Source organism: Pezoporus wallicus, unplaced genomic scaffold (assembly GCF_028554395.1).
Source record: "Pezoporus wallicus isolate ANWC-B61680 ecotype Strahan unplaced genomic scaffold, APGP_CSIRO_Pwel_v1 contig_7505, whole genome shotgun sequence".
Lineage (NCBI taxonomy): Eukaryota > Metazoa > Chordata > Aves > Psittaciformes > Psittacidae > Pezoporus > Pezoporus wallicus.
The window spans coordinates 1,150,008-1,177,527 of NW_026638908.1; the positions used below are offsets into that span (position 1 = coordinate 1,150,008).

Here is a 27,520-nt window from a genome sequence, read left to right on the forward strand (position 1 = left end):
ATTGCAAAAAGCTGTTTTTACCTTCCCTGCATAATTCATACCTCCTTTTCTCAAAGGTCTAGCATGCACATTATCTCCTTATGCCAATTTAAACTATTCTTACTCTCCTATTCTGGATGTGGGGGCTTTGGTGTACTTGGAGCAATAGATTTTTAGTACTTATAGAGATGCACATGCAGATAACAGAGTCAGTGAATCCTTCTGTTGTACAACTGGACTTATTTGTCCAACTACTCTTCACTATTTCCTACCTCACTTTTGTCAGATCTGTCCTGTTCTTTGAAGATATAGAATGCATTTAATATTTTACTCACACAGTATGAACTAAGATTGAAAAAGGAACATTCTAACACCTCGTAGTAATATCACAGTAAGAAAAACAAGTTCATACAGTGTTTACCCTCAGGCTTGAGCAATGTGATTCTTACTTTTTATACTGGGGAGAAATACTTTCCATAGGTCAGTGGGCATACCTACAAAAAACACTGAACTACCAGGAATTCCAAACTGCTGCCAAGTTACACCTCAATAAACGCTTACTGAATTAAGACTCTGATGTTTCTGATGCAGATTGATTAGTAAGTATTTTTTATTTCCTGCACTGCAAACCACTTTGGCAGTTCCTGAGGTTAAAATAAAAAAATGCTTTTAACAGTACTTCAGTAACAAGCAAAGCTGTGTTCATGTACAAGGAAAACAAAACACAGTTCCATAAAAATATTTCACTGTAATAAAAAGTAAGCCTTGGGAACATTGATCAAAATCAGTAAATAAATATGAAACAGAAATAACCTTCTGCTTTCACATAATTGTATAAAAAAAAATCCAAGTGCCTTTTATATCAGTTTGTTTTAAACGTATTTTAAACAAATACAGACAGGCCAGCTGAGATTAAATAAGAGCTTGGTCCTGAAAAATAATGAGTATTCCCAGTAACCTTTGAAGTCAAGGGCATTCAGCCCACCAGGAGTAAGAATTTACATCTTGGTATCTCAAATAACTGATGCCAAATAATCTGAGGTCATGTAAAGGATTCCAACGTTAACATTTCATAAAATATCAAGTCAATTCTGTAGATAGACATCCCCTTCTGATCTAGCTGGGTAACAAGTAGCATAATTTACTCCCTGCTTGTTACCACCTGCATCAGAAGATTGTCACCTGACAAGTTTTACTGGATGGGAGCTGAGTTTTAGGACTCCATGCAGGATACTGCAGCAGTGCTCAACTCTACCACACCACTCTCCTCCTGCCCCATTGCTCATAGACACAAAGATGCATTTCTCCCAGATGTGGATACAGCCCCAACTTCCCTCAGGATCTTCCTACTGCTCTTTCCCTTACATGCTTCAGCACAGGATACCAGCAGGTATACCCTTCCCTGAGGAAAAGACAAGACAAAGTAAGCCTCTTCAAGGACAACCATGGGGATAACACCCTTGACAGAGGAGGAGGTCCAGAAAACCTGGTTTCAGTTTCAAGCGTCACCTCCTCCAAGCCCAGGACCTGTCCACCCAAATGAGTAGGAAGGCAAGCAAAAAATGCCAGGAGGCCTGTGTGGATGAACAAGGAGCTCCTAGCCAAACTCAAACACAAAAAAGGAAGCGTTAGAGAAGGTGGAATCAAGGATATATACCTGTGACGACTACAGAGACATTGTCTGAGCATGCAGGGAACTGAAATCCGTGAGGGATGTCAGGGACAACAAGAAGTGCTTCTGTAAGTAAGTGACAAAAGAAAGGCTAAGGAAAATGTGAGCCCAGGGCTGAATGGGGCTGTGGCTCTGGTGACACAGGACACGGAAAAGGCTGAAGTATTTAGTGCTTTCTTTGTCTCAGTAAGACTGACCTTCAGGAACTCCAGGCCCTAGAGGCCAGGAGTAGTCTGGAGCAAGGAAGAGGCACCTTTGGTTGAAAAGGATCAGGTCAGGGAATACTTAAGCAAACTGGACATATATAAATCCATGCACCCTAATGGGATGCACCCACCCTTTCCTGCCTCTTCTTTACCATTGATTCACTAGCAGAATTCCCCTTTCACAGCTGAGATGCAATGTGTGGTAAGATGCTCCCACACAGAATCATACATTCAACTAGGTTGGAAAAGACCTTTAAGATCATGAAGTCCAACTATTACCTCAGGACTGCCAAGTCCACCACTGAGCCATGTCACTAAGGGCATCAACACATTTTCTGAACACTTCCAGGGATGGTGATTGCACCACTTCTCTGGGAAGGAAGCCTGTTCCAACACCTGGCCACCCTTTCCATGAAGAATTTTTCCTAATATCCAACCTCAACCTCCCCTGGTGCAGCTTGAGGCTGTTATCTGTTGTCCTATCGCTCCTTACTTGGGAGAAGAGACTGACCCCCACCTCACTGCAAACTCCTTTCAGGTAGTCATAGAGAGCTGCTTCTCAGCTTTCTTGCTCCTACCATGACAGACCTCGCTCTGAGTGTCTGCAGAAATTAAATGGAAGAGATGGGGAAGCAGAGGCCTGGTAACAAGCACCTGGGCAGACTAACCACCTTGTATAATAAGTGGGTCTGTGACACCTAGACTGGCATGAAGCCTTCAGACTCCCGAGCACAGAACTTCGGAAATATCTGACCCCTTCTTTAATCTCCTTCTACGCTGGCATCTGATTCCAGACACTAAAAATAAAGCAGAAGGCCAGCAAACTGCTGGAGGATCACCTGTGCCAAAGTCTCCATCCCAGAGAAAGGACTCCTTCACTCAACTTCTTCCTTTCCTCCCTCCTACTGTACTGCATCTCACTCCACAGTCTTAGATTAGACATAATAAAAAGAATAAGCACTGTGGAAATTCAGCACCCCTGATTTTACCCTACTTCTCTGACTGCTTTGTCTAATAGTGTTGCTAGGATTTCCTTACATAAGCTGTAAGGAGCTTTTTGAAAAGATAAAGGTACACATGCAAAGGATGCAAAGGAATCCAGCAGGTTGTTTTTTTGGTGTTTTTTTTTTGGGGAGCAGGTTGTTTTTTTGGTGTTTTTTTTGGGGGGGGGGGGGTAACCTAGTAGCTGCTTTGGCTTGCAAATTCCTAACTGAAGAGGCTTAGCAATGTAGCTGCAGGGAAATGGAAATCAGCCTCTGTAATACTATCAGCAAATTACCTTTGTCCTGGGGCTGATTTACCTTTTGTAACCCTGACCAGAGCCAGAAACATACACTCGTCTCCTACAAGCCGCCTTCTGCATTTGTCTGCATCTTACAACACTGTATCATCACACTTAGTCACTTCACATGGTAACATTGAGAAGTCTGATTAGGCAGTCACCTTTTGTCACATCATCAATTTTAGTTACATTTCCAAATTAAAATAAGCCTAGACACCAACAACACCTTTCTCCTGAGGCAGTCAATTCAGCAAATAGTACAGATGCACAGACTATATGTATATATAGTGTGTGTGTGTATACATGCACACATAGGCTCTTTTAGCATTTTTTAAATACTAAATTCTGTGGAGGTTTTATTACACAATTCAAAAGTTTTTTAACCAGAGTCACAGTCCAAACAGACAGATAAAACTCAAGAACTTAAACAAAGACTCTTTCCCACTCCGTGTTTTTACAACACATCTAACCTTTCACTTATATAGACTAGTGCCAGGGCCTCACTGAGAAGGTAAGTGTTCAGGAGGGCATGGAGAAAGGGTGATTGCCTTCTGCAAAAGGAGAATGAATTGAGAAGGAAGATAAAAATAAAAATAAAATGAAAAGAAAAAAAAAAAAGACAAAGTAGCCAGAATTTGTTCATTATGTGTTTCAGTAAACTTTCTCTGATTTCCAGTAATGTACCTTAAATGCAAAAATGGCTACTTGTTAAAATAGTCCACGTATCTAATCTATGAACCTCCACAACAAAAATTTGCAAACTACCAGGCCCAAAATATGCATTAACATGCTTAAATTGCAAGTGAACCCACTGAAACTAGTGCATGCATATTGTGTACCTAGATCTCGGACACGATCATTTATTTTAAATTTACCATTTGGTCATCACTGACTTAAACTGCCCTAAGTGCCAGCTGGGTACTTGCCTCTGGCAGCACACACACACACACACACACACAAACCTGTTCAAGCACTGACAGGATTGTTAGCTGAGGCTTCAAGAAACCCCAAACCTGGATCTTCAAAATACGTATCTCCATATTTATCTCATCAAGCGTTCAATCTCCCCAGCAGACTCCAAGGACACTCTCTTTAAGAGGTAAATTGCTGAAATACTCTTGCCAGGGTATGGAAGGCCCCAGCAAACCACTAATGCCCATGACAAGTTTGGCCTGGCAGTGAGGTAGTCTCCTTTAAAATACATTTGGCACTAATGCACCAAAAATTTCTCGTCATCCAGCTGCACAGCCTGACCCATGGTAACTAGGAGATTGAGATGAACCTGGATATTACATGATACTTAGGCTGTTATAAAGGCAAACGAGTGTACTGGTTCCTTCTTTGGCAGTTCATGCCTGTCCATGATTTACACAGGCTTATCTGGCCTACATTTATGTTCTTGTAAGGGCTTTCTGTAGTTCTAGCCAAGGAATTTAACCTCCTCCCATCTATAAAAAAAAGAATGATGGTGTTAGTGTAACAGAAGCACTGTCAGTTCTGACAATTTTTAAATATATATTTGTGATTGAAAGTTTATTCTGCTTTATTCAGAGAGAACTTTTTTAAAACAACAAAAATTTTATCTAAAGGCAGGAAGACCTGGTGCCAAATATAATGATTTAATAAATAGAAATCAGTAGTTAAGAACTATTAAAAGACAACATGTATTACTACACATGTACTCGTATTATGCAGCATAAGACCAACTAGCTAAAGTTACCAACACTGACATATAGCTTTAGAAGTTAGAAGCTCATTAAAAACCTCTCTCAGAAATGTTGAGCAAGCTCTCTAAACATAATTTTATTTATCTATCTCCTTCTAGTGGCAGAACATGAAAATCAAACCTTATTTTTGTTTTCTAAAAATGCTTAGACACAGCAACCCACAGTAAGCAAGTGATACAAACTATTATTTTAAAATATTTGATAATTAACACTTGCTATACATCAAACACCTGTTCACAGCTATTATCCCCTGCAAATTCAAGCAATTCAAAATTCAAACTTTTGCCATTTGCCTGGCAGAATGGTGCCATGCCACTGCATTTTTTTCTGTATTTAGAACCAATCCAAATTTATAGGCTATTCTTACCACAGCAGTATTCAATATTCTAAAACAAGCTCTAAGAAAGAATAATTTAAAATATGAAGCTTAACATATAATGAGATGAAGCCTAATGCTGGCTTCCCAGAGAAAAATCCTGCTAAACTTACCTGATATGTTTAAGATCAGTGATTTTTCTAGGAAAATGAGAAATGCACTAAATCACACATATCTGGATGTTGTTAAACACTCTATACAGTGCTACACTGACATTATGTTTATCTTATGGACGTTAAGTAGAGGCTGGAAGAAAATGTACAGTGAAGCCCGTTGGGTTTTTATCTAACATTTTCATTAATGACTTTGGCACAGTACATAGGAAAACACTTCTAGTACAAAGTCAGAAACATAGCATACAGAAGGAAAGCAACAGAGAATTACATTACAAGAAACAGCACGAGACCAAGGATTACGGAGTGCAACGTCTAACACATCACGTCAGGAATACTTGTCAGATGGAAATCAAACGAGTGTATTTGCTGTATTTAGCCTAATGCTTTCTGGTTGTCTTATCAGACACGCACACAACGACACACAAAGCTTTACACTTTACAAGGGCCTGGCATGATTCAATCTGCAATGGTGAGTGCGTAAGGCGAGCACACAAGGGAGAGTGGCACAGGTGCAGAGGCAAACTGCTAGGGTGAAAAGGAAAACGAAGAGAGGATGATGTGCCTCGTTCAACCTGACAAACGAGGACTGAGCAACGGCGTATGATTCCGCTCTGGCAAAGTACGGAGTCTGTGGAAAACCTCACAGACAGTGGAAAGCTCGGGTCCAGGCGACCCGGTGGTGACAGGAGGACAGAGGGGTACGGCACGGCTCGCACAGGCACCCATTTGAAACTGAGCCGCTCAGGTCCTGGAAGCCGCTTCCCGACGCAGCCGCCTCGCCTCGCCCCGGCCGCAACCCCCGGGAGCTCTCCTCCTCCCTCGGCTGCCACTCCCCCTCTGCCCCGCCTGCCGCTGCCTGTTCCTCTTCCCGTTCCCACAGCCCTGTATCTTACCCCCTGCGCGCACTCCAGCCGCGGGCTTCTCCCTACCTGAGAGCTTCATCCTCACGCCCTTCGCTCCGCCGCGCACCCCGGCAACGCCACACTTTCCCCCTAACACCCCCTGCCCCGCCCGGACACCCCTCCTCACACCCCGCCGTTTAACGATCACAGAGGCGCGCGCCTCACTCCCGCCACCTGCCGGGGGCTGCTGGCACGTGCGGCAGCGCGCGCACGCCGTCGGTGCCGCTTCCAGCCACCGCCCGCAGGAGGCGGAGCCTGGTCGCACTCTGAGATGGCGGAGCTGGGGCCACGTGGTGCACGCTGAGGGGAAGCGGGGCTGCTTCTAGTGACATGGCGGCGGCGATAACAGCAGCAGCGGGTATGGAGGAGTACGATGAAGATGAGGAAGAAGAAGTGGAGGTTGGTGGATGCTAACAGCTGGACACGTTCGCCGGGCGTTCTCCTTCGTTGCCGTGGCTTCAGAGGAAGGGACGCGGCTTAGCTGGACCGACCCCCTCGGGGCGTGTCCCTCCTGCGGGCCCGGCGCAGCCCCCTCTCCCTTCTGCTGGCACTGAGCGATCCGGAGCGGGATGCCTGTCAGGTGCCCGCGAAGGGACGTGCGCCCGCCCTCCTGTGGGCTGCCGCGGCCAAGCACTTGCTATGAGGCCTCGGTGTAAGAGGGGCTGGCTTTCCTCCTCTCACTGTGTCCCTGTCTCTCCATACCCCCGGTAACCGCTTTCCGCCGTCGTGCCGCCGCTTGGCGGAGGGTTGGTAGGGCAGGCCGGACGCGTAGGAGAGCCGGGGGTCGTATGGCTGTCCCCGGGCGGGAACCGAGCGAGCGCCTTTCCCGTGGCCTATCGGGAGTGCTGTCCCCGCGCAGCGGTGGTGTCTCTGAAGCAGTATCGCTTTAGCTGTTGTTTCAGGTTTTCCGGAAAACGGCGTTATCACTAAGCAATCTTCCAGTTTCATTTTCTTCCTACCCCCATGACATCCGAACATACAGTTACTGTTATTATTCTGTGTATTTATGTGTGCTTAGTTGACGGTGATTCTTGAAAACTCTTCTTTCTTTTCCTTGAATAAACTAACTTTTTCAAAGTGGCTTTTTTTTTTTCTTTTTTCTTTTCTTCAATTTCCTCACCCCAAATTGTAAGGCATTGCAAACAGGACTTGATTTCAAAGCAGTATGCTACAAAGAGTTAAAAGTAACCATTTCAAGCAACATGTTGCTTAACCTCTCGCTATATTGTCTTATTTAGCTAAGTACTAGAGCTTTGGGAAAATGTATGTAAGTGGTTGTACTGTTATAATTCATAAATAATTTACCATTATTGTTTGTTACTTATAAAGGGTGTAAAAAGAGCTCCCTTCCTAGCTAAGAAGAAAAGGCCATGAAATTCAGGTGCGAACCAGGTGTCTGGTGGAGTAGTAGGTCACTGTGGTTCCCTAGCTATCCATCTGCCATTTTCTTTAGATAAAATGTAGAATAAGTCAGATATGGGGGCTCTTTATTCTGAAGGTCTAGGTCTTTGTATGCTCTTCTTTTTGGTTTGGGTTGCTTGTTGGGTTTGGGGGGGGATGAGACATGCTTTTTTTCTTTTTTTCCCTGAGTTCAGATAGATCAGTGATGTACACTGTAAACTTACCTCGTAGGAGCAGCTGGTCATGGTGGAACTGTCAGGAATTATTGATTCAGACTTCCTAGAGAAATGTGAAAACAAATGCAAGATTTTGGTGAGTGATTACAGCACAGTAGGAAAGGGGTAAGTCAGTACATGTGTGAACAAGGGACTGCGGCTATTTCTAGATTCTTCAAGCTGATAACATTTAGGTCAAATCTTACATGCGCTATCTTGGCCTTGTTTGGCTGCATGTTGTGCGCTCTAGTTCAGAAATGGCATATGGTCTTTTGAATGGAATATTACATAAATATAAGGTAACATTTTTAGAAGTATTTATAATCTGGGACCATTATCCACTCTGACTTTGAGCTTTAAGTCAATTTTTTTTAACTGACAGATTTTTCACATTAAAAAAGAAAAAAATTGTTAAGCATTTTTGTTCAAATAACTTGAATACAGCTGACAACTAAAGCCAAAATCTTTCTGAATTGTACTGTTTATAATAGGGCTTCTGCAGATACTGCCTGGCAAGTTCAAGTGTTGTAAAGGATAACTGGGTGTTAAGCATTTGGTAAACAGTTTTGGATGTTGTTTGCTTCATTGTGAGGTTATTTTAAAACTCTGGCGTACTGATCCTTTTCCTTCTGAATAGTTTAATCATTTTCTCTGTAGGGGACAAATTTTATTTGCCCTTCAAAACCTGTATGGTCTATGAGAGCTCTATAGATAGTATAAGTACTATTGATTTACAAATACTTTCTGAAAATAGACCTTTATTATAGATTGAGAAGATGGAAGAGCACACTTGAGTATGCCACTGATCATGATTATATGTGAGGTGGTAAAGCCAATTCTTAAAATGTCAAATGTAGGAATACATTAATAATTCATAAATTATCCATCACTGGATACGTTTTTATAAGCAGATTTGCTTCCTGGACCTTACTTAAGTCACTTGAAATATATTACACAGATGATTCATGACTGGTGGCTGAATAACTACATAGTCTTCAAGAGCATTATTGGGATTCTTTTAAATTTTGTGCTTTGAGATTCTATTGTAATGTTACTAGAGCAACTTGTCAGTATCTATACTATAATCTGCTTGTATCCAAATCTACCTTTACTCACTCCACAGAGTAACCATTCCTTGAGTTTTTTGATAATGGACAACTGTTGCTAAAACTCCAATAGAAGATTCTTTGTGTTATTGTTTAGCAAATTTTCTGTGATGCTGGTCACATAAGGGGAAGACAGTCTCCATTTTTGTGTAGTCCAAAAAGGAATGCAAATAAGCCAAAGAAATAAAGTGTTTAATATTAAAAACCTTAATGCTGTTGCCTGGTTCTGATGTTTTCATTTTTAAAATTAATTTCCTGTAGTAAAAAGTACAATTCTACATGTTAGCTTAATGCTACTGATATTCTCAGCTTATGCAGCAGAAAGAGAATCCCAGAGCTTAAATCTTCCTGATCTTATATACTCTATTTTTTTTAAGAGTATGAGAGGAAAATCACACAAATTCCGACTAACCTGTGTGACGTTCTGGATTTTACGCAATTTACCAGACAGTGCTTCATCTTCAAAACTTTTAGTGTGTGCTTATTCAGGACATGAAGATAATGTTGATGTCCACAATGTACCATTAAAAGACATTTTCCCTTAATTAATGTGTTCTGATCAGACATCAATTTTTATCAAAATACAGTCTATAGGTATATTTTATATAAAGGATAATGGGATCCTGGCCTGTGTATTTGAAAAATCTCTGCTCTGAGCTGACAGAACTGCTGCCTTACTCTCCTACTCCTTATTTAGAAAAAAAAAAAAATCAAATAACATTTCAAACTCCTTCATGCTATAGACACACAGTAATCACAGAAGCTTCTGAGATCCTACAATTGCACTTCTGGTGCTGGTGTAATGCTTTATGCCACACTTCTTCACTTTGTGTATTTTGAAAAGTGCTTTTGAAAGTTATTCTGCTTTATAGAACTTACACTGATTGGAGCTTAGAAAATAACATCTTTTTTCATGCAAATATGTGTATTTTTAATTATTAATTTAAAATAGAGGTGAAATTAGTTTCCTAGAGGACATAACAGCACTTTAGATTTATTTACTGTAACTTAAATATGTTTCAATTTAATTTGAATTTCTTTGATCCTTTTTAACATACTAGAGCATTTTCTACACCAGTTCAGCACTGTTGGTTTTGTTGTGATTTACTGTGAACAGTATTATTTGGTATATTCTTTGTATTTAATATACTTAAAGTAACATACAGTGATAGACTGAAAAATTGTCATTACATTTATTGTTTTTTTAGCAGTACACTGATTCTACAGTAAGATTGGCTAAACCCTCTGTCACAGTTGTTATCACTGCTTAACGAAGCTCCATATAAAAACACAAAGAAAACCCCTTCTCCCCTCACCCCTATGTTTAACACTGCAGAAGACCTCAGGGTCATTTGTAATGACTAAAACATCTTTTATTAAACTTTTTTAAACTAATAAATATTAATGTAATTGCCATTTTTCAGGAGCCTGCTAGCTTCTGTGAAATCATATCCACTCTTAACCCACTTCCAGAAATCCTGTTTTAAAGATGTACTCTTTGTACAGTTAAAGCTGACAGTTTCAGACAGTTTTGCAGTCCAAAATCCATTCCTTTTCCCTTAATAGCAAAGGAAACTTGTTATTTCACATTTACCATGTTAGGGAGTACTTATTTTGCTGGTGGTTTTTTGGTTTGGTTTTGTTTTGTTTCATTTTTTTAATATATTTATCTTTTCAAGGAATTGATGGAATCTGGGTTCTGCTATATGTCTTCTCTGGCTTTACAGCAAGAAATCTTCCTGGACTAAGAGACCTGACATATGTGGAATTTTGTCCCTCTTTTTGTAGGGAATAGAGACAGAGAAACCCATTTTACAAGTGGACAGATATGTATTTGCAGGAGAATATGAAGGTAGGAAAAGTAATGTGGATAAAATCTCTCCTTTTTCATATGACCCAAAGAACTTTAACATAGGTTAATTGCACTGCTAATGGTGAAACATGGTCCTGTGAGGTGCTGAATTTCTGGGTGATGTTTGTATAACACCATATGGAGGTGCAGCATGCACCCATGTTACTTACTGGAAAGTGTGCCTTGGAAGCTGACTCCAGGCTGCACCAGCTTGTATTTCAGCAGGGAAAAATGTGGGACGTAAATGCCTTGAAGGGTTTGCTGTCTCCTGTATAAGCAGGACCGACGTGTTGTGCAACCGGTAGTTCTCCATTTGCCTCAGGGTGACAACACTAGTCTGTAAGAAAATGATCTGGAATCCTCATTTGTCATGACTTTGAATGAGTGTGATACTCCTGTCCCTGAGTTGGCAGTGTGGTTATCAGTGCTGAGCCTTTGTGAGGAGCTAGAAGTTGGAATGTTCCCACCAGCTGTGCCGGTGGTTACAGTATCTACAGGTGATATAAAATAGCCTCTAAGACTTTCTCACTTTGTTTTCCATAGATACGCTGGGAACCTGTGTGGTTTTTGAAGAGAACACAGAACATGGTAATTGTGATTTCATGTCCTGTTATGTAGTGGTTGCCAGGAAGGTTAAAAGTATGTGTCTTGCTTCAGTTGATCTGGAATTCACTATAATGATTGGGGTTTGGGTATTGTTTTTTTCCCTTTCTTCATAGTAGATGCAGAAGGCAACCAAAAAGTACAGCTGAAATACAAGTGCCACACAGTGAAGAAGTTGAACATGACACGGACACTTTTGACAGAAAAGAAGGAAGGAGAAGAGAATGTTGGTTAGTACCTCTGCTTTTATGCACAGGGATGTAGATGGGGATTATACTTAGGAGTGTCAGCACTAAGTGTTTGATTCAAGAGCAAAAAGGAATTTAGAGGAACTTTCTTCTTTAGGCACCAAATGTGTATATTTAAATACAAAACACGCACAAAGAAATTTCTTCTGATCATACTGCCTCTAGAAGTGGCTAGTAGGAGATTCCTACAGAAGCGTGTATGAGCAGAGCAAACATATAACATATGCTGATGTTCCCTGGTATATTTTTCTGTGTCATGTAAAAAAGTTTTGGCACTAATTCTACAATAAGAGGTGCTGCTCTTCTCCTTTTTTTTTTTTTTTTTTCTTCTAGTGACTTTTGGAGTCTGTAATTGTTGAAAGTCTCAGAGATCCTTAGTAAGAAGTTTTGTGTTGTATGTACTACAACTGAATTGTTCTTACTGAGTTTACAGTTAAGTGTAAATGAATAAATTAAATTACTTCCAAAGACACACCTAGCAGAGCATTCATGTTGATTTTCATTATGTAGGCAGAACTCAGTGCTCATATGATTGCTTTATTTCAGTGGTCTTTTGTCATACAGAAGTTAGTGCTTTTATTTGTTTGGATATTGAGTACCTTGCTACATATAGTAGTATTTATTAGCACTACCCTTTTGCTTTTCATTTGTTTTGGTTTTTTTTTATTCTTAAATGTTGCTCAGGCTCATCCTTAATAACGGTGAACTTAAACTAATTAAAAAACTGCTGCTAATTCTTAACTGCTGTTGTCACCAATATCAGTTTTCCTTCTTTGCCTCAGGGGGAGTGGAGTGGTTACAGATCAAGGACAGGGATTTTTCCTACAGCAGGCCTAATACAATATGCAGCTTCCTGCGTGAAAAAGATTCTGAGGAGTCCACTCAGGCCCATGACAAATTGACTGAAGAGTTAGAGGGAGAGGTGAGTGGTGGGGGAAATTCTGATGTGAATTGTGATCTGGAGAAGCAGCACAGCTTGGAAATGGATGTCTCAATTCCTCTGCCTGACAGCCCTGCTTCTGGGGCAGAGGATTCTCCTTCTGGAAGTGTTGCTTAGATGATGCTCCTCCATGATACTAGCTCTGATCTTTTCAGGACTTGTTCATGGAGTTAATGGGCCAATTTTTATAGGTCATGACATGATTTCAAATTTATCTGAGCAATTAATAGTGGAAAAATGGACATTGTGTTCTTGTGCATTGCTTTTATGTTTGGCTCATAGTGGAAAGGGCTTAAGTGTTTGTTTGGTTTTTTAAATGCTGATTGGGAATGTCTGTATCTCTACCTCAGAATTGAGGAGGAAATGGTTACATAATTAGAAAAGCCCCTACCTTAGAAAAATGTTGATGTATTGAACATATTTTGTTAAAAGAAAAAGAAAAATCATTGTCTAAAATAAAGACCTGAATTTCTCAAATATAGATTCACCTTGTGTGTCCTGTTCAGCCTCATACTGTATCTGCTCTTGTACTGCAGTTACTGAAAGAAAAAAAAATCAAGTGTGGCTTTTACTACTTTTGGGGGGTTTGAATACTCATCAAATTTCTTAGTTTGGATTCTCTCCAGCATCCTTTTGCCCCCTTGACCAATGTGGTGCATTCACAGAATGGTTTGGGTTGGAAGTTCCTTAAAGATCAACTAGTTCCAACACTCTGCTGTGGGCAGGGACACCTTCCATTAGACCAGATTGTTCAAAGCCCTGTCCAACCTGGGCTTGAAACTTCCAGGGTTTGGGCAGCTTCTCTGGGCAACCTGGGCCAGTGTCTCACCACCCTCACAGTAAAGAATTTCTTCCTAGTATCTAATATAAATCTACCCTTTGTCAGATTAAAGCCATTTCCCCTTGTCCTGTCACTACAAGGCCCTTGTAAGAAGTCCCTCTCTAGTTTTCTTGTGGAAGCACTGGAAGGTGCTCTAAGGTCTCCCCAGAGCGTTCTCCAGGCTGAACAAGCCCAGCTGTCTTAGCCTTCATAGGAGTGGTGCTCCAGCCCTCTGATCATATTCATACCATAGAGGGTAGTTATAGCTGGAATAACGATGGTGGGAATGTTATGAACTGGTGCTGCGGGGAGTGTTTGTAGTGCTTTCTTGTACCTTCAGTTTTTAACTGACGATCAAACATGGACTTGAGAAGCAAAAGCAGCAACCTGAACAAATTTGAACAACTCTGACAGAAGGCCTGCAGGCTTTGAAATAATCAGAAACTTTCCAGATTTAAGAGTAGATACTGTTTTTAAAGTGATGCTACCACACTAGGGATGTTAGAAATAAATCTTTGGCATTTGGTCTGTATTATGTGTGAGGTCATGTTCCCCACTCGTAACAGTCTTCCCAAATAAGCAAGTTTGGGGGGAAATGGCCACATCTTAGCAGCACAGCTCTGATGTGATTCCCAGCACACCAGGGTGAGAGGAGGGTACGCAAACACGTCAGAAACAAGTCGAGCAGCCGCTGGGGCGCTGCACCCTTATTTGCCTGGTAACTGACACGCATCGCTCATAGGGCACCCGTCCCCTCACCGCGAAGCTCGCTCTGCCCATGCGCGCTGCCCCAACGCCTAGAGCTTCCTCCCGCCCTCCCCGTGGCGGATGTGACGCACCGGATGACAGTGTGTGACGACGGCGGGGCGTGCGCGTGGAGCGGCTCGGTAGCCATGGACCCGCTGGACCGGGTGGTGTGAGTATGGCGGCGGCGGGGGGAATGGGTAAACGGGAGGGCGGAAGGAAGGAAGAAAAACCGAGCGCTACCGTCTCTTTGTCGGTGTCAGACAGCTCTTGCTCCGTAAAGGAACCGCTTTGAGCGGCTGGTAATGGATTTATTTGTTTCTCTACGTGTGAAGGAGCTGTCTTCATCTGCAGGTGGAAGTACCTGTGTGAGGTTGATTGCTTCTCTGTAAAGAAAACAAATATAATGTTTCATGGAGGAGATATTAAAAGCTTTATATCTATTGGAGAAATGCAGCTCTTAAGCCACCTAGTTATTAATTTATATGAGCACTGTGCCCCTGCTAAGGCAGGTGTATCTCACCTAAGTAATGCCCGTGCTACTCTCTGATTCATGCCAATAGATGTGCTGCACTTGAGCTTTTCTTGTGGATGTTGTTGGTGGTCTTTGAGGAACTGTGTTTTCTTCTCATGTGCAAGTCTCTGACTTGGGGAGGGCAGGGCGCTCGTGTGAGGGGTAGATTTAAGCCCGTCAGTCTGTAGGAACTCTGATGTTGTTTAAGGTTTAAATTAGCAGAAACTGAAAAGCCCAAGGTCTTAAAATCTCCTTTGCTAGTTTAGGGAAACAAAGAGGAAAAGGAGTAACAGCAAAATACATTAATCTAAAACTAGGTATTTAGCACAGATTGTAATTCTGCAGGTTGGGATTAGTTCGAGTTACTGAAACAAGTTACTTGAATACACTTGTTCCGATTCTTGCTGTCTCACTGTTTTCTGCAGTTGGGTGTTGTTACTAATTTTATGTTTTTAATTCTTAATTTGTTACAGAAAACCTAAAACTAAGAGAGCAAAAAGGTTTCTTGAGAAGAGAGAACCCAAGCTGAAAGAAAATACAAAAATTGCTATGCTCATAAAAGGAGGAAATGCAAACTTAAGGGTGACTGAAGTGCTTAAAGACATTGTAAGTGGCTGGATATAGAGAATGCAGCCTTTCTTTTTTTCTTAGAATTTGCATGTTCTCAGATTCAAAATCAATATTTTTATACTCTCCCCATTTCCCAAATCGGATTGACCAGCACTCCAGAGGTGTCATTCCCTACCCTGCAGTGGAGATTATTTTCTTCCAATTTCTTTGTCAGAAGTTTTGAGCTTAATCTCTTCATTGTTATTTTTTCCATGATTGTCCAGTATAGAAGGTGAAATGTTGCAAGTTTGTTTGAAAATAAAAGGATTAAGTACAGAACTGGGACTGGATCACTCAGCTGAAGTTATATCCCAGAATCCTGTAAACTGCTTAAGTGTATTGATAAAGAGCTTTCAACCTCTTGTAAAACTCGAATTTACCAATCCTAACCAGTCTTCTGACTCCATACCTGAAAATATTGTAGAGATTCGTACACTCTTTTCTCTCCTTGCTTTGTCATTTTCTTACCACCTTATGCTGTTGATAATCAGGTTGCTGTTCAATCCCAGTTTTTCCTCATGTCCCTGCATAGAAGCAGAAAGATTCCATTACATGGCTTTGATTTTAGGTCTTTCTCAGTTATTTTGTTATTTCATTGCTTCTACAAATAAGTCCTGTAATTAACTGGGGACCAAGTTTTCTATCAATTTGAAAGGCATTATTATGATCAGGCCTTTTGAGGTGTCTTCTAGACCCATTTGCACAAGCAATCACTGTATTTTTTGTGATCATGTAAATTGCAGGGTTTTAGAAAAAGTAGTGCTGTGTACTTAAATGTTTTGGAGATAATGTGTCTAAATTTCTCTTTTGCAGTATGCTGTGAAGAAGCCTTTTGCTGTACTGTATAGAAAGTAAGTGGTCTCACTTTGACATCTTTAAGTCTGCTGACAAGGCAGCTTTTGTTAATTTCAAAGTATGAATAGCGATGCTGGCCAGCATGGGGGCTCAACCAGTGGAAAAGGATGCAGAGGGTGACTGGGATTCATCATAAATTTCGGTAGACTGGAAACAAGTTACGCTTTATTGGTGTTGGTGCTTAGCCCACTGCTTGTGCCTGCTGTTACAAAGCAGGATTTGGTAAACTTGAACAGTTGGCTTCTCCAACTGATCTGTGCAAACAGCTGGAGAGGTTCTGTCAGGTGGGTAGGCTGGAGTCCAAATTCCTATAGATTTGAGTTATAGATTATAATGATAGATAAGTCTTGCTCAAAATGGGAATCCAGTATCTGTATGTTTGTAGTACAGAAACATTAATTGTAATAACTAAATTCAATGTTAGATGAATAGGCAGAGGCAGTTTATGAAGTGTCATTGGTGGTGGTCTGGAAGCAGGCCCCAGGAGACAGGAAATATGGAGGAAAGTGCTTAAAATGGCAATGGCGGCACTGAGATGCTCTGAGCAGTATTAATAAGGTTTAGTTCAAACCATAAGCCTTATGGTTTGTACTAAACCTGAACTTCTACTGTTGGAATTCCCAGCAGAATGCAGAATTTTGGTGTTATCAGAGAACTAATTAGAAGTGCTTGTCTGGGCCTGCGTTTGGTTGGTTGTTTAAAATCTTACTTTTTTTTTTTTTTTTCTTCTTCAGGAAAAATATTACCAGGCCTTTTGAGGATCAAACATCATTGGTGAGTATAAACCACTTCTCTTACGATATTTTACAGTCAAGAAGAACTTTATTGGAGGATATTTGTTTTTAATGCTCTGTGGAAAGCTAGATGAGCAACAAAGTTTATAGGGAGTTTGGATAAGTGGGAGGTTGGACTATGTCTAGATTTATGGTGTCGGTAGGAATATTTTTCCTCCAACAGAATCATGTTATGATGACTTTGTCTTTACTGTGAATGCATGTTTCTGTAAACTGGCAAATTTAGGAGCTCATCTAGTTCCAATGCCCCTGCCATAGGCAAGGAAACCTTCCACTAGACCAGGTTGCTCAAAGCCCCATCCAGCCTGGCCTTGACCACTGCCAGGGGTGGGACAGCCACAGCTTCTTTGGACTACCCATTCTGGTGCTTCACCACCCTCATAGTAAATAACTTCTTTCCGTGTATCTAGTATAAACCTACCCTGGTTATATGTCCCATCTGGATTTGGTGTTGATTCAGTGCTTTGAGTTCAAGATAATTTATGATCAGGAAGGCAAAAAATAAAGGGGCCAATCCTAAGATTATTTCTTATGCATTTGCACTTCAATCGAAGCATTACTTTAACTGCTGAAATATGTCTGTCATAAAAGCAATATATGTATTTCCTTCAAAATGAGAGAAAGAAGATAGTGATGTAGCTTTACAATAAAGACAAAATTAATTATCCCAAAATTAGTTGTTTGGTTCCTAGTGATTATGATTTTTAAAGTTTGTTCTGTGTCACTGCTAACTTGCATAGGGAAGAAAGGGTCAGCTTTTTATTGCCTGAGGCAGTTACTTAAATACCTTATTGAAGATGCATGATGAAGTTGGCAGTTTTGGGGTATTGTACTAAGTAAATTTGTGTGTGAAGAGGAAAAATATTTATGTCTACACACCAGGCACAAATGCGCTTTCTTGTCTGAAAGGGATTGTGCAACTAAAGGGGAAACATATCTAAGGAATCCCCTGTAAATCAAAAGGAAGAGGAGAGACAGCTATGGATCATTTTTTAATAGTGAGTGCTAGAGTAGCAGCTGAAATTGTATTACAGTCGAGTTAAGGCAGTTTTAATGCATTAAAAAACCATTGTGGTTGTGGCCTAGCTACACCAACATAAAATGTTGCTTCATCTGCATTAAAACTGATGCTGAGGTGTTTCAGTATGTGCTTCTGTTTCTGGCATGAAGCACAGTTGGGCAACCATCTCTAAAATACCGTGAATGGAATGGAAAACTTACGAGTAGGTAGCAAGGAAAGATTTGTAACATCATTTGCTGAAGCTATACCTCTTACAGTCCCATAGCTGACTGACTTGGTTTCACAGTCACATAGGAACTAGCTGATCCTCAGCTGAGTTTTTAATAAAATATCATACTTCTGTTAGAGAATTCACATATATCAGCACACAGTGATTACCAGAGTTCTATGAGCAAATGTTTCAAGGGGAGTCCCCTCTGGTCTGTTCTTGATTTGTCTAGTCAGTATTGTTCAGGGACCTGATGGCAGAGATCAGTGCTGAGCTGCACGATTTGTATGTGCAGCTATTCCAGCCTGCGTTTGCCCCTGGGGACGTCTCTTCTGACCTCCTGAGGGGCAGAGTTGCATTGTCCTCTCTGAGCTGCTGCTGTTGCAGAGGTAGGAGGTGGTGCAGTGGCATTTTCTGCTTCACAGCTGCCAAGTGCAAGTATAGAAACTCTGGTGCTTCTAGAAAGTACAGGATAAATAGCATGTGTGTATATCTAGGAATCATGGTTGATGCACAGAATGAGGGGCTGCCTAGAGAAGCAGCAGTGCATAAAAAGGTTTTGGAATTAGACATCCTCAGAAAGAATTGCTGTTATAGTATTCTGACTAGAACTAACATAATAGGTTATCCATCTACTCAACCTGGAGAAAAGATACCAGTGGTGATAGTCACCATTGGCTTTGTTTTAAGTAGTGTCTTAGCCTTAAGTAATCAATAGACACAAAGTTACTCTGTAGTAGTACTCTCGTTCCCAAGTGTGATATTTGCAGATGTTCCTAGGTTTGCTGTTGAGGGAATTAACTGGATGCTCAGAAGCTGTTAGGCAAAGCAAATATGCTGCATAAAGCTTATCTAGGTGACTAAAATGAGGCATTACAACTGTAGACAACTTGCAAATACTTATCCTTCAGGCAAGGAGAAGTGGTTGAAGGTATTTTAGCTAAAAACGAATAATGAGGAATTATGAAAAGGGGCATTACATATAGAATGGAGAGAAAAAGTTACCTGGCTTAATCTTTAAGACTGCAATGGGAAATAGAAATGATTTGTTATTTGAACCTTGAATCTAGCTGTCAATTTTAGCTTATGTGAACTTGGCCTTGCTCAAAACTCTTCTGGTAAGTGCAGTTGCTCTTCTCATTAAGCAGCTCCTAAACTCATGTGTTTGTGACATGTATCTTCACAAAGTATTTTAAATGCTTCAAAGTGGAACTCATGAGTTTTGTTCTTTCCTCAACTGTAGGAATTTTTTTCCAAGAAATCAGATTGTTCTTTGTTTCTGTTTGGCTCTCATAACAAGAAGCGACCGAACAACCTGGTAATAGGTAACTTATTTCACTTGGGTTTTTATTTGGGGAAAAGGTCTGATTTTTCGATGAATATTTAAATAGCTGGATTTTCTTGTTTTTCACTTTCACAGGTCGCATGTTTGACTATCATGTCTTAGATATGATTGAGCTAGGCGTTGAGAAGTTTGTATCCCTAAAAGATGTTAAGGTAAGGAATTGCTAATTCAGTATTTCCATGACATCTACTGGTGTTTTTTTGGGGGTGTTAGCTTTTTCTGTGCTTTGAAGTAAGGACAAGAGCTGTTCAAAAAAAGTATTTCATGCAGTCTATGAGGATTGCCGATTTGTGGATGCCAAAATGGTATTTTTTTATGTACTGCTTTTTACTTTATTTTGGTTGTTTTGAGCAAGCTTTCAACTTTCTTTGCAGATTCTTTTTTTAGACTCAGTTTATTCCTTATATTTTCCTTTTTAATGAAAGAGTTACATTTACAAAATTCTGTAGTCACGTTCTGCTTGTGGTAGGTTCCTCTATAAACTGTCACAGGCTTTGAAAAATGAAATCTCTTTTTCCAAATTGTAATTAGAGAGGGTCACTCTGCTGACTGAGATGATTCTGAAACTTTCTTTAGCTTTCAGTAACACGTAAATGGCAGTTTTCAGAGGACAATACTTAATTCAGGCAGGAAGCTAACATCTTGATTATTTAAGCCTAGAGAAAATTCACCTTTTATGGCTATGTTAGACTTATTTTGGCAAGATTAAAACATATTTCATATGTGTGTACATTTGTATCAAGCAGTTCATACACTGCAAAATAAGGAATTTTTTATCATCCCTATTCTTATCACAGTGTATAAACTGGCAGGACAGTCTAGCGAGTTAGTGAAGAAATTACTGTTTACAAAGGTGAATATTACCCTTGAAGTCAGATTGTGATGTGTATCTACACAACACTGTTTATAGCAGGAAAGTTATAGTTAAGTAAATTTATTTGTTGGACAGAATTAAAATCAGGTGATTGACTGAACTGTAACTTGCCTTTTTCGTGTACTCTCTAGTGTCAGAAGTACAATGGACTTGTTGGCCTGTAATTTTAGTTTTCTTGTTAGTAGTTGTGAAATTTCACTCATTTTCACCAGAAGGTATTATCTATTACATTTTATAGTAAAGAAGCTCTCTTTTGTTAATCGAGCACAAAGAATAACACAATTCACCCTTTTAGATACAAAGTCCACCCATACGCCTACAGTGGTGTTCAGTGAGAAAACAAAAATGCCTATTCTGTCCATACTGATCCCAGGTCACAGTAGTTTTTCATTCAGTGCTGAATGGCTAACCAGATACTATGGCAATAATTTGTTCCCTGATGGGGTCTAAATCTTTGGTCTGTTTTAAAATTCTTGTTCCACAGAACAGTAAGTGTCCTGAAGGAACAAAACCGATGCTGATATTTGCTGGTGACGTGTTTGATGTAAATGAAGAATACAGAAGACTGAAGAGCCTTCTTATTGGTCAGTATTTTGATTATGTGAGCGATAAGATTGCATAAATCTGTAGTAATGTGTTCTGTTGGGAACTGCTAGTTTGTCAATAAATGTTTGCTTATATTCAGCACAGAAAGAAAACAAGAACAAGTACTTGCAGGTTTCATGTCATGTGAAATTAAAGTTAACTAATCATCATGCCTGTTACTGGGGGTGGGCGGGAGGGGAGTCTAGCCTAAAAGGCTCTCAAGTTGAAACTTTGTGTTCACTAAAATTCATTACTTTGTGGGGAAAAATAATTTTTGAAAAAGTCTTTACCATGTAATCACTCTGGGTCACTGCTTTTCTAACCAAATAACATTTTTGAAGTATCTAATCTGAAATCAATGGATTAAGATCAGAAATCAATGGATTAAGTTTTTGCTTACAAAAAAGTCAAATCCATATAATTGAACTTGTGTTTATATGATGAAAGGGTTTTCTTTTGGAAATGTGACCAATTCTTATTAAAGTGCCATTGATTAGAGTACTTGGAAAGAGCAGGCATAGTAAAAAGCAGCCTGTAGATAATAGCTGTGTCATAACTTCAAAGCAGGCTTGGAGCTTAGTCAAAAACTGGCATCAAGTTTTTTACTGTCTCAAGGTCGGAGGCTCTGGAAGATAAAGCACATTGTGGGGTCTTTCCGGGGAACTACAAAAATGATTATACTTAGGGTAGCTTCTGAGGACATGGAAGTCATATGGCACTGTGTCTCTTGACACTTAAAAACCGCATCTAGCTTGGTAGAACTAGGCCTAGTAAGTAGGATGTTGTATTTTTTCTTTTTAATAGGTTTCTTAAAAGTAGATTATTTTTTAAAGCTCTGGTAAAGTACTGAACCTTTCCCAATAAGAGCAGCTTAGTTCTTTCAGTTCCATTCTTAGGTTGTACCAATTCATAATCTTACAGCTTTGCAAGATCTCCCTTTGACATAAAATAAATATTAGTTGGGCTCCTTTTTTTCTAGGCAAACGAATGATTGCCCTTTAGAAACAGGGTTGGGGTGTGGTTGTGGGTTTGGTTGGGTTTTTTTTCCATTAGACATTAATTTTTATTCCCGCTTAGTGGTGTAATGCCTTAAAGCAAGGTATTTCCTCTGCAATGACTGAAAAAGGAGCAGAAAAGGAGAAAATTTCCATCCTCTCAGTACAGCTGACTGGGTTTTGGGGATAGATGAAGGGCTAGTAACTGTGCATATATGTATTTGAAGGTAGTGAATATTGACTATCTCTTTCTCTTCTGATTTTTGTTGTCTGCTGTGTGGTAGTGCATTTATGATGCAAGTCCTTGGAATGCAGCTCATGAGAGTCTAATAACTTTTTATGCTTAGATTTATAAAATGTTTCACTACTTACTACATTGCCTGTTCTCTAGTTCTGTTATTGCATACCCATTTAATACTAAAAAGGGAGAGGCACTGCCTGACTTACTTACACACTTTCTAAAATGTTGGTTTCTAGGAGACATCTACAATTTCAGATTGGCCATCAGCTTGTTCTTCATACAGTCTTCTTCACACAGGCTTCTTTGACTCAGTCTCAGAAGTTTGAACATTCCTTCTGGCCAAGAAGGGGGATGGCTGGGAAATGTCTGGGACAGAGTTTGAGCTCCACTAATGCTAACTATAGCTACATAGGTTACAGTGTTACCAGCTTTTTCATAGAAATTGATACAAAAAGAAGTGTATAGACTCATGTTCCAAAATAATTCAGGAATTTAGTCTGGAAATTGGGAGGTCCTGTGAAGCTCTCTGCAGGAAAAAGTAAATTAGAAGTTCTGGAAACATGTTGAGGACAAGTGGGAGAAAGGACTAGGGAATGGAAAGAAAGGAGAAAGCAAGTCTAGTCCAACCAAAGCAAGAGTTGTAAATTAAGAGTACATTTAAAAAAAACTTCAGCTCTCTGGGCATCCCAGAGCCTGAGGTTTCTGCAGCTGTTCAGCAGTGCCAGGAAGCAGAAATTCCTGACCACCTGCGTTTGTTGGAAGAGATCATCCTGTGGGTGAAAAGATGTTTTGATGCCACAGGAAAATATGAAAGGGAGATGTTGCCTGTAAAACCACTGTAAATGTTAGCTTTCATGCCCACAGAGAACTAGTCAGAGGGCAAATACATGCCAGAAGTGACCAAAGTATTTTATTTGCCACTTTATCTACAAGCTCGACCCACAAGAGGAGGATTTAGTTGACCACAGAAGTTTCCTGGCTAGACTCCAGCTGCTGTCTGCCAGCAAGACTTTGTTTTGGATGTCACTTCAGTGCTGATACTTTTGAAGAAGGTAGTGGAGGAAAAGACAGCTAGCCCAGGGATCTGAAAGTGGGACAGAGCGGAAGAGACTGATGTGTTTTGCATCTGTTAGCATTTCTCCTGTGTTTCAGCATTACCCTGTCATGTTTATTAGCACACCTTGTTCCCATAGCCAAGGTCACATTCTTTCTCCGCCCTCTGCATATGTTGGACAGATTGCTGTGCTTACTGCAAGCTCTCTGATTGCACAGTATTTTTTTTCATAGCCTGATACAAGAACCTCATTAGGGGCAGCTCGTTTTGCATTTAAGCTGTATTTCGGTGTTCTCTGTGCAAACTAAGCAAACTGTGTTGCTTAGTAAATAGAGAATATTTGCGGTGATGAGTACTGCTTTGCCTGAAGGACAGAAGTGCTTTGTTGTGTGGGAGGTACGAAAGAAACAATATATCTAAACTTTTTCCCAAGTCAGAGAGGGAAAATACAGATAAGAGTAGATTATAATATGCAGTTTTCTATCTGTTTTGTACTGGCTTTTATCCTTCTTTGTACTCTTCCAAAATCTGACTCTAATTAAGAATCTTAAGTATCAGGTTTTTTGAATGATGTCTTTAAACAGATACCTGAACTAGTGCTTTCTCCCTATTGATCTATGCTTCGCTGAGCTTAAACTGGCCTAAAGATACATTTAATTTTTCTGACTTTAGAGCTGAGTATTTAAAGGAATAGACAATGCAGTTATCCCAATTAGCTTAATAAAGCTAAGTTACTGCTCTGAAAGTATGTTTGCTCTTCTCCATGAACTTACCATGTATGTTGCTAACAAACAGTCTCTGGGAAGTCACTGTATGCCTGTCAGGGTTTCTACACGTTTGGTTTCACCACTGCAGGAGCTAACATGTGCAATGTTAGGTTTCTGTGCTGTGTTTTGGCAGGACTACAGTTTTAAGTAGCAGCTGTTTGTGAGAGTCACATAAAGCATACAGATTCAGCTTCTCGAGAGCCATCCCTTGTATAGCCTCGTGTAGTTAAAAGCAGTAAAAGTATCTGTATAGGCAAGGAGTTCACATCAGTGGTGTGATGCAGGTCCGTTACGAAGTAAAGCAATTTGTTACAGTCATCTGCTGGTTTGATTTTCAGCCAAGAATGCTGGCATTTATTCTTTCAGATTTCTTCAGAGGTCCTACCGTGCCCAATATTCGTCTGGCTGGTTTAGAGTACGTCTTGCATTTCACAGCTGTAGATGGGAAAATTTATATGCGAAGCTATAAGTGAGTATGTGTTTTATCTATTTGCTTGCTTCTTGGTACATGCCGTGGTTTAAGCCCAGCTGGTAACTCAGCACCACGCAGCCGCTCACTCATTCCTCACCTTCCTGTTCGGGTGGGATGGGGAGGAGAATCGAAAGAACGTAAGCCCCACAGGTTGAGATAAGAACAGTCCAGTAACTAAGGTATAATATAAAACTACTATTGCTACTAACAATGATAAGGAAAATAAGGGGAGAAAATATAAAACTAAAAGGGGAAGGGAAAAAAAAACAATAAACGCAAGTGATGCACAATACAATTGCTCACCACCCACCAACCGATACCCAGCCTGACCTGAACAGCGATCTTGGCCTTCTGGGTAACTCCCCCCAGTTTGTATACTGGGCATGATGTGCTGTGGTACAGAATACCACTTGTAGAGCAGAAGGAAAACACTTAAACCCTAAACCTGCTGCTTCCTTTCTTGTTGAGCTTTCCCTGCTAGCTAGGAGGATTGCTCTTTTGTGTGGTTGGATTAGTAGGGTGGTGAGAATTAACTTGGTGAATTCAGAGTACTGTCTTAGACTTCATAGACTTAGTCTGTTCTCAGGCTAATTCTAGGACTCTCCTCATTTAGGTGTTTGTTTGGAGAATGACAGGTGGATTGCTGCAGCCAGCGATACGCTAGGAAAAACAGGAAATAGCAGAACAAGACAGTCTTGTCTCAATGTGTTGGTGTTCAGCCTCACAGATCATGGCCTTGCCTTAGGAGGCTGTGAGCATTTGTAGCTTGTGTTCAATGTGACTTTGATTTCTCTCTACCTTTATGAGTCTCATTCTTCAAATCAAACAAACAAAAAATGTTATTAGTTAGTGCTCAGGTTATTTTGCTGTAAACTGTAGTAAATGTTTTTCATGGCTGTTAATACCCAGGCCAGTATTTTGAATTTGAGGAATTATATGGCTTTCAGGTTGCTGGGACTGAGTTTTAACAGTAAGACTGATAATACTGTGTGTTCAAATTGTGGTGGGATACGTTTAAGATATTACAAATTGTTATTGCCAGACATCATCCTCAATAATGTGTTAGCGTTAGCATTAGCTAATTAGAGTTAGGATTAGAGTTAGCATTAGCAGTTGTTTTTAATAGTCTTCTGAACTACAGGACTGAACCTGCCCGTTAGGTAAAGACGGATGAATCTTCATCACAGAGGACAATGTTGATTTTGATTGGCTTTCCCTTCTAGGGTTCTTCTGAAGAAATCTGGCTGTAAAATACCAAGAATTGAACTGGAAGAGATGGGACCTTCATTAGATCTGGTTATGAGGAGGACACATTTAGCTTCAGACGACCTTTATAAGCTGTCTTTAAAGCAGCCGAAAGCCCTGAAGGTTTGTACCTTGGAAAATATGTTACTTCCAGATCTGTATGTCAAGAGCAATAAAAGCTGAAGTATTAATTATTTGACCAAAGCTTACTTTTATATATTACTTTTTTGTGAGACTTCTGGAGCCACAGCACTTCTGTGATGATCAGCTGGCGTACAGACACTGCTCTGGAAGCCCATAGAACGTACAGATCAGATCTTAATCTCTAAACTCCACTGTATGTGGCCTCGCTTTTAGGCACTTTACTCTCACCCAAACTCCTGGCACTCTCTGCTGCTCAGAAATAACTGATGTTGTTCTTCCCTTACAGCCTAAGAAGAAAAAGAATATCTCCCATGATGCGCTCGGTACAACTTACGGCCGAATCCACATGCAGAAGCAAGATCTTGGGAAACTGCAGACACGGAAGATGAAAGGGTTAAAAAAGAGGCCAGCAGAGAAGGCAGCTGAAGATAGTGGGGTTAGTCCCAAAAAGTCAAAATCAGCTTGATAGTCAGGAACAGCTTTGAAATCTTTTTGTACCTTCAAATTTGGTATATATACTGTAATACAAATGTGTCAGACATAAAAGATTTAGATGCTGTTAACCTTAGTTTTATACAGAAGTCTTTTTAATGGTTTGTCATTTTAGAGGGACGGGGGGTATTGAGCTTTAACACAGAACTTGGTAATTTAAAATAAAAAATGTGATATAACTTGTTTAGTTTTCTGAAGCTGAGTATTTATTCTCTTGGTGTTAGCAAACATATGCTAGTCAAGCAAGTGACTCATTTCCCAGACAGTTTTATGGATGCTATGTTGGGAACCCGTGGTCAATCAACTCATCTTGTAAATTCTACACTGGACCAGAGTAGTGTATATGCATTAATATACACAGCACAACTTCTCTGCTCATTTATTGTTTCTGTATTTCAAATTTTGCATGACTGCACTACTCTATAAATTCTTTTCTAAAGTGGGAGCTCACAGTATGTGTCTGATACCAGACTTAGGTCTGTAACTATCACACCAAGGCCTACTTTACACTTGCAGAACTGGGAGTGATTACAGTGTTTTTATGGTGTTCATCACCATGGTAGCAAAGTACCTGATGTTTGTTTTAGGCAAATGAAACCTTAACAGTTTGGATTTCAGCCTTTGATGCTTGATTTGTGCTGAGAATGGAAGCATGCGAAGCAACCATGAAAGGTGGAAGTCTGTTCGTCTTACTCTTGCTTTTCTTCTAACTTTGTGCTCATGAGTTAGTGAAGACTCCTCGGTTAAAGACTCTTGTTTAAGAGCTCAGTGAGACTCTGGTGTGGTTTTCCATGGTTTGGAACATACTGAAAAACCTTGTTTTTCCTTCTACTTGTTTCTGTGGAAGCTATTACTCTGCCCCTTAGCATAATCATGATAAAAGTATGCATACTTTATCATGAACATAATAAGCTTGCTCATCCTAGTTACATTTTTAATACTTGATCTTTTCTTATCAGTTTTCTCAGTGTAGTTGTCTGATGTGTCATGTTAGAAACAGGCAGTTTGTTATTTTCACTGCTGCACCATAGATGGAAGCTGCTTTCCATGTGTGAGAGCTGAGCTGTAACTGTGACTGCAAATGCTACACATGATGTTCCTGCTATGCTGGTTTGA

The 27,520-nt window shown here is 40.2% G+C and overlaps 2 protein-coding genes and 1 long non-coding RNA gene across 5 annotated transcripts in view; 2 read left to right on the forward strand and 1 right to left on the reverse strand.

Moving 5' to 3' along the window:
- The first annotated feature begins 6,545 nt into the window (after positions 1 to 6,545).
- Positions 6,546 to 13,037, forward strand: GTF3C6 (general transcription factor IIIC subunit 6). 3 transcript variants are annotated; one of them, XM_057413244.1, is made up of 6 exons: positions 6,546 to 6,659; positions 7,893 to 7,973; positions 10,771 to 10,834; positions 11,378 to 11,422; positions 11,554 to 11,667; positions 12,468 to 13,037. In XM_057413244.1, exons 1-6 carry the CDS (start codon positions 6,591 to 6,593, stop codon positions 12,740 to 12,742), a joined length of 648 nt encoding a protein of 215 aa, XP_057269227.1. In that variant the 5' UTR covers positions 6,546 to 6,590; the 3' UTR covers positions 12,743 to 13,037. The 3 variants fall into 3 exon arrangements, with proteins under 3 accessions (XP_057269227.1, XP_057269228.1, XP_057269229.1); XM_057413245.1 differs by having other exon boundaries at positions 11,557 to 11,667; positions 12,468 to 13,035; XM_057413246.1 differs by lacking the exon at positions 6,546 to 6,659 and adding an exon at positions 6,951 to 7,010.
- Positions 13,038 to 14,274: 1,237 nt separating this feature from the next.
- RPF2 (ribosome production factor 2 homolog) lies at positions 14,275 to 26,587 on the forward strand. Its single transcript, XM_057413243.1, has 10 exons — positions 14,275 to 14,361; positions 15,177 to 15,309; positions 16,126 to 16,163; positions 16,902 to 16,941; positions 19,434 to 19,515; positions 19,611 to 19,687; positions 20,894 to 20,993; positions 24,418 to 24,520; positions 25,747 to 25,891; positions 26,199 to 26,587. Exons 1-10 carry the CDS (start codon positions 14,288 to 14,290, stop codon positions 26,376 to 26,378), a joined length of 972 nt encoding a protein of 323 aa, XP_057269226.1. The 5' UTR covers positions 14,275 to 14,287; the 3' UTR covers positions 26,379 to 26,587.
- Positions 15,351 to 27,520, reverse strand: part of LOC130601286 (uncharacterized) — a 35,108-nt gene continuing 22,938 nt past the window's right edge. The window contains exon 4 of the long non-coding RNA XR_008972632.1: positions 15,351 to 15,836. This is a non-coding gene — a long non-coding RNA (uncharacterized LOC130601286). The remainder of the gene's footprint in view (positions 15,837 to 27,520) is intronic.

Coding starts and splice junctions, on each gene's coding strand:
- GTF3C6 (XM_057413244.1), top strand. CDS start 6,591: ATGGCGGCGGCGATAACAGCAGCAGCGGGTATGGAGGAGTACGATGAA. Junction 6,660..7,892: donor ATGAGGAAGAAGAAGTGGAG/GTTGGTGGATGC, acceptor CTTACCTCGTAG/GAGCAGCTGGTCATGGTGGA. Junction 11,423..11,553: donor TGAAGAGAACACAGAACATG/GTAATTGTGATT, acceptor CTTTCTTCATAG/TAGATGCAGAAGGCAACCAA.
- RPF2 (XM_057413243.1), top strand. CDS start 14,288: ATGACAGTGTGTGACGACGGCGGGGCGTGCGCGTGGAGCGGCTCGGTA. Junction 16,942..19,433: donor TTGAGGATCAAACATCATTG/GTGAGTATAAAC, acceptor CCTCAACTGTAG/GAATTTTTTTCCAAGAAATC. Junction 19,688..20,893: donor TATCCCTAAAAGATGTTAAG/GTAAGGAATTGC, acceptor CTTGTTCCACAG/AACAGTAAGTGTCCTGAAGG.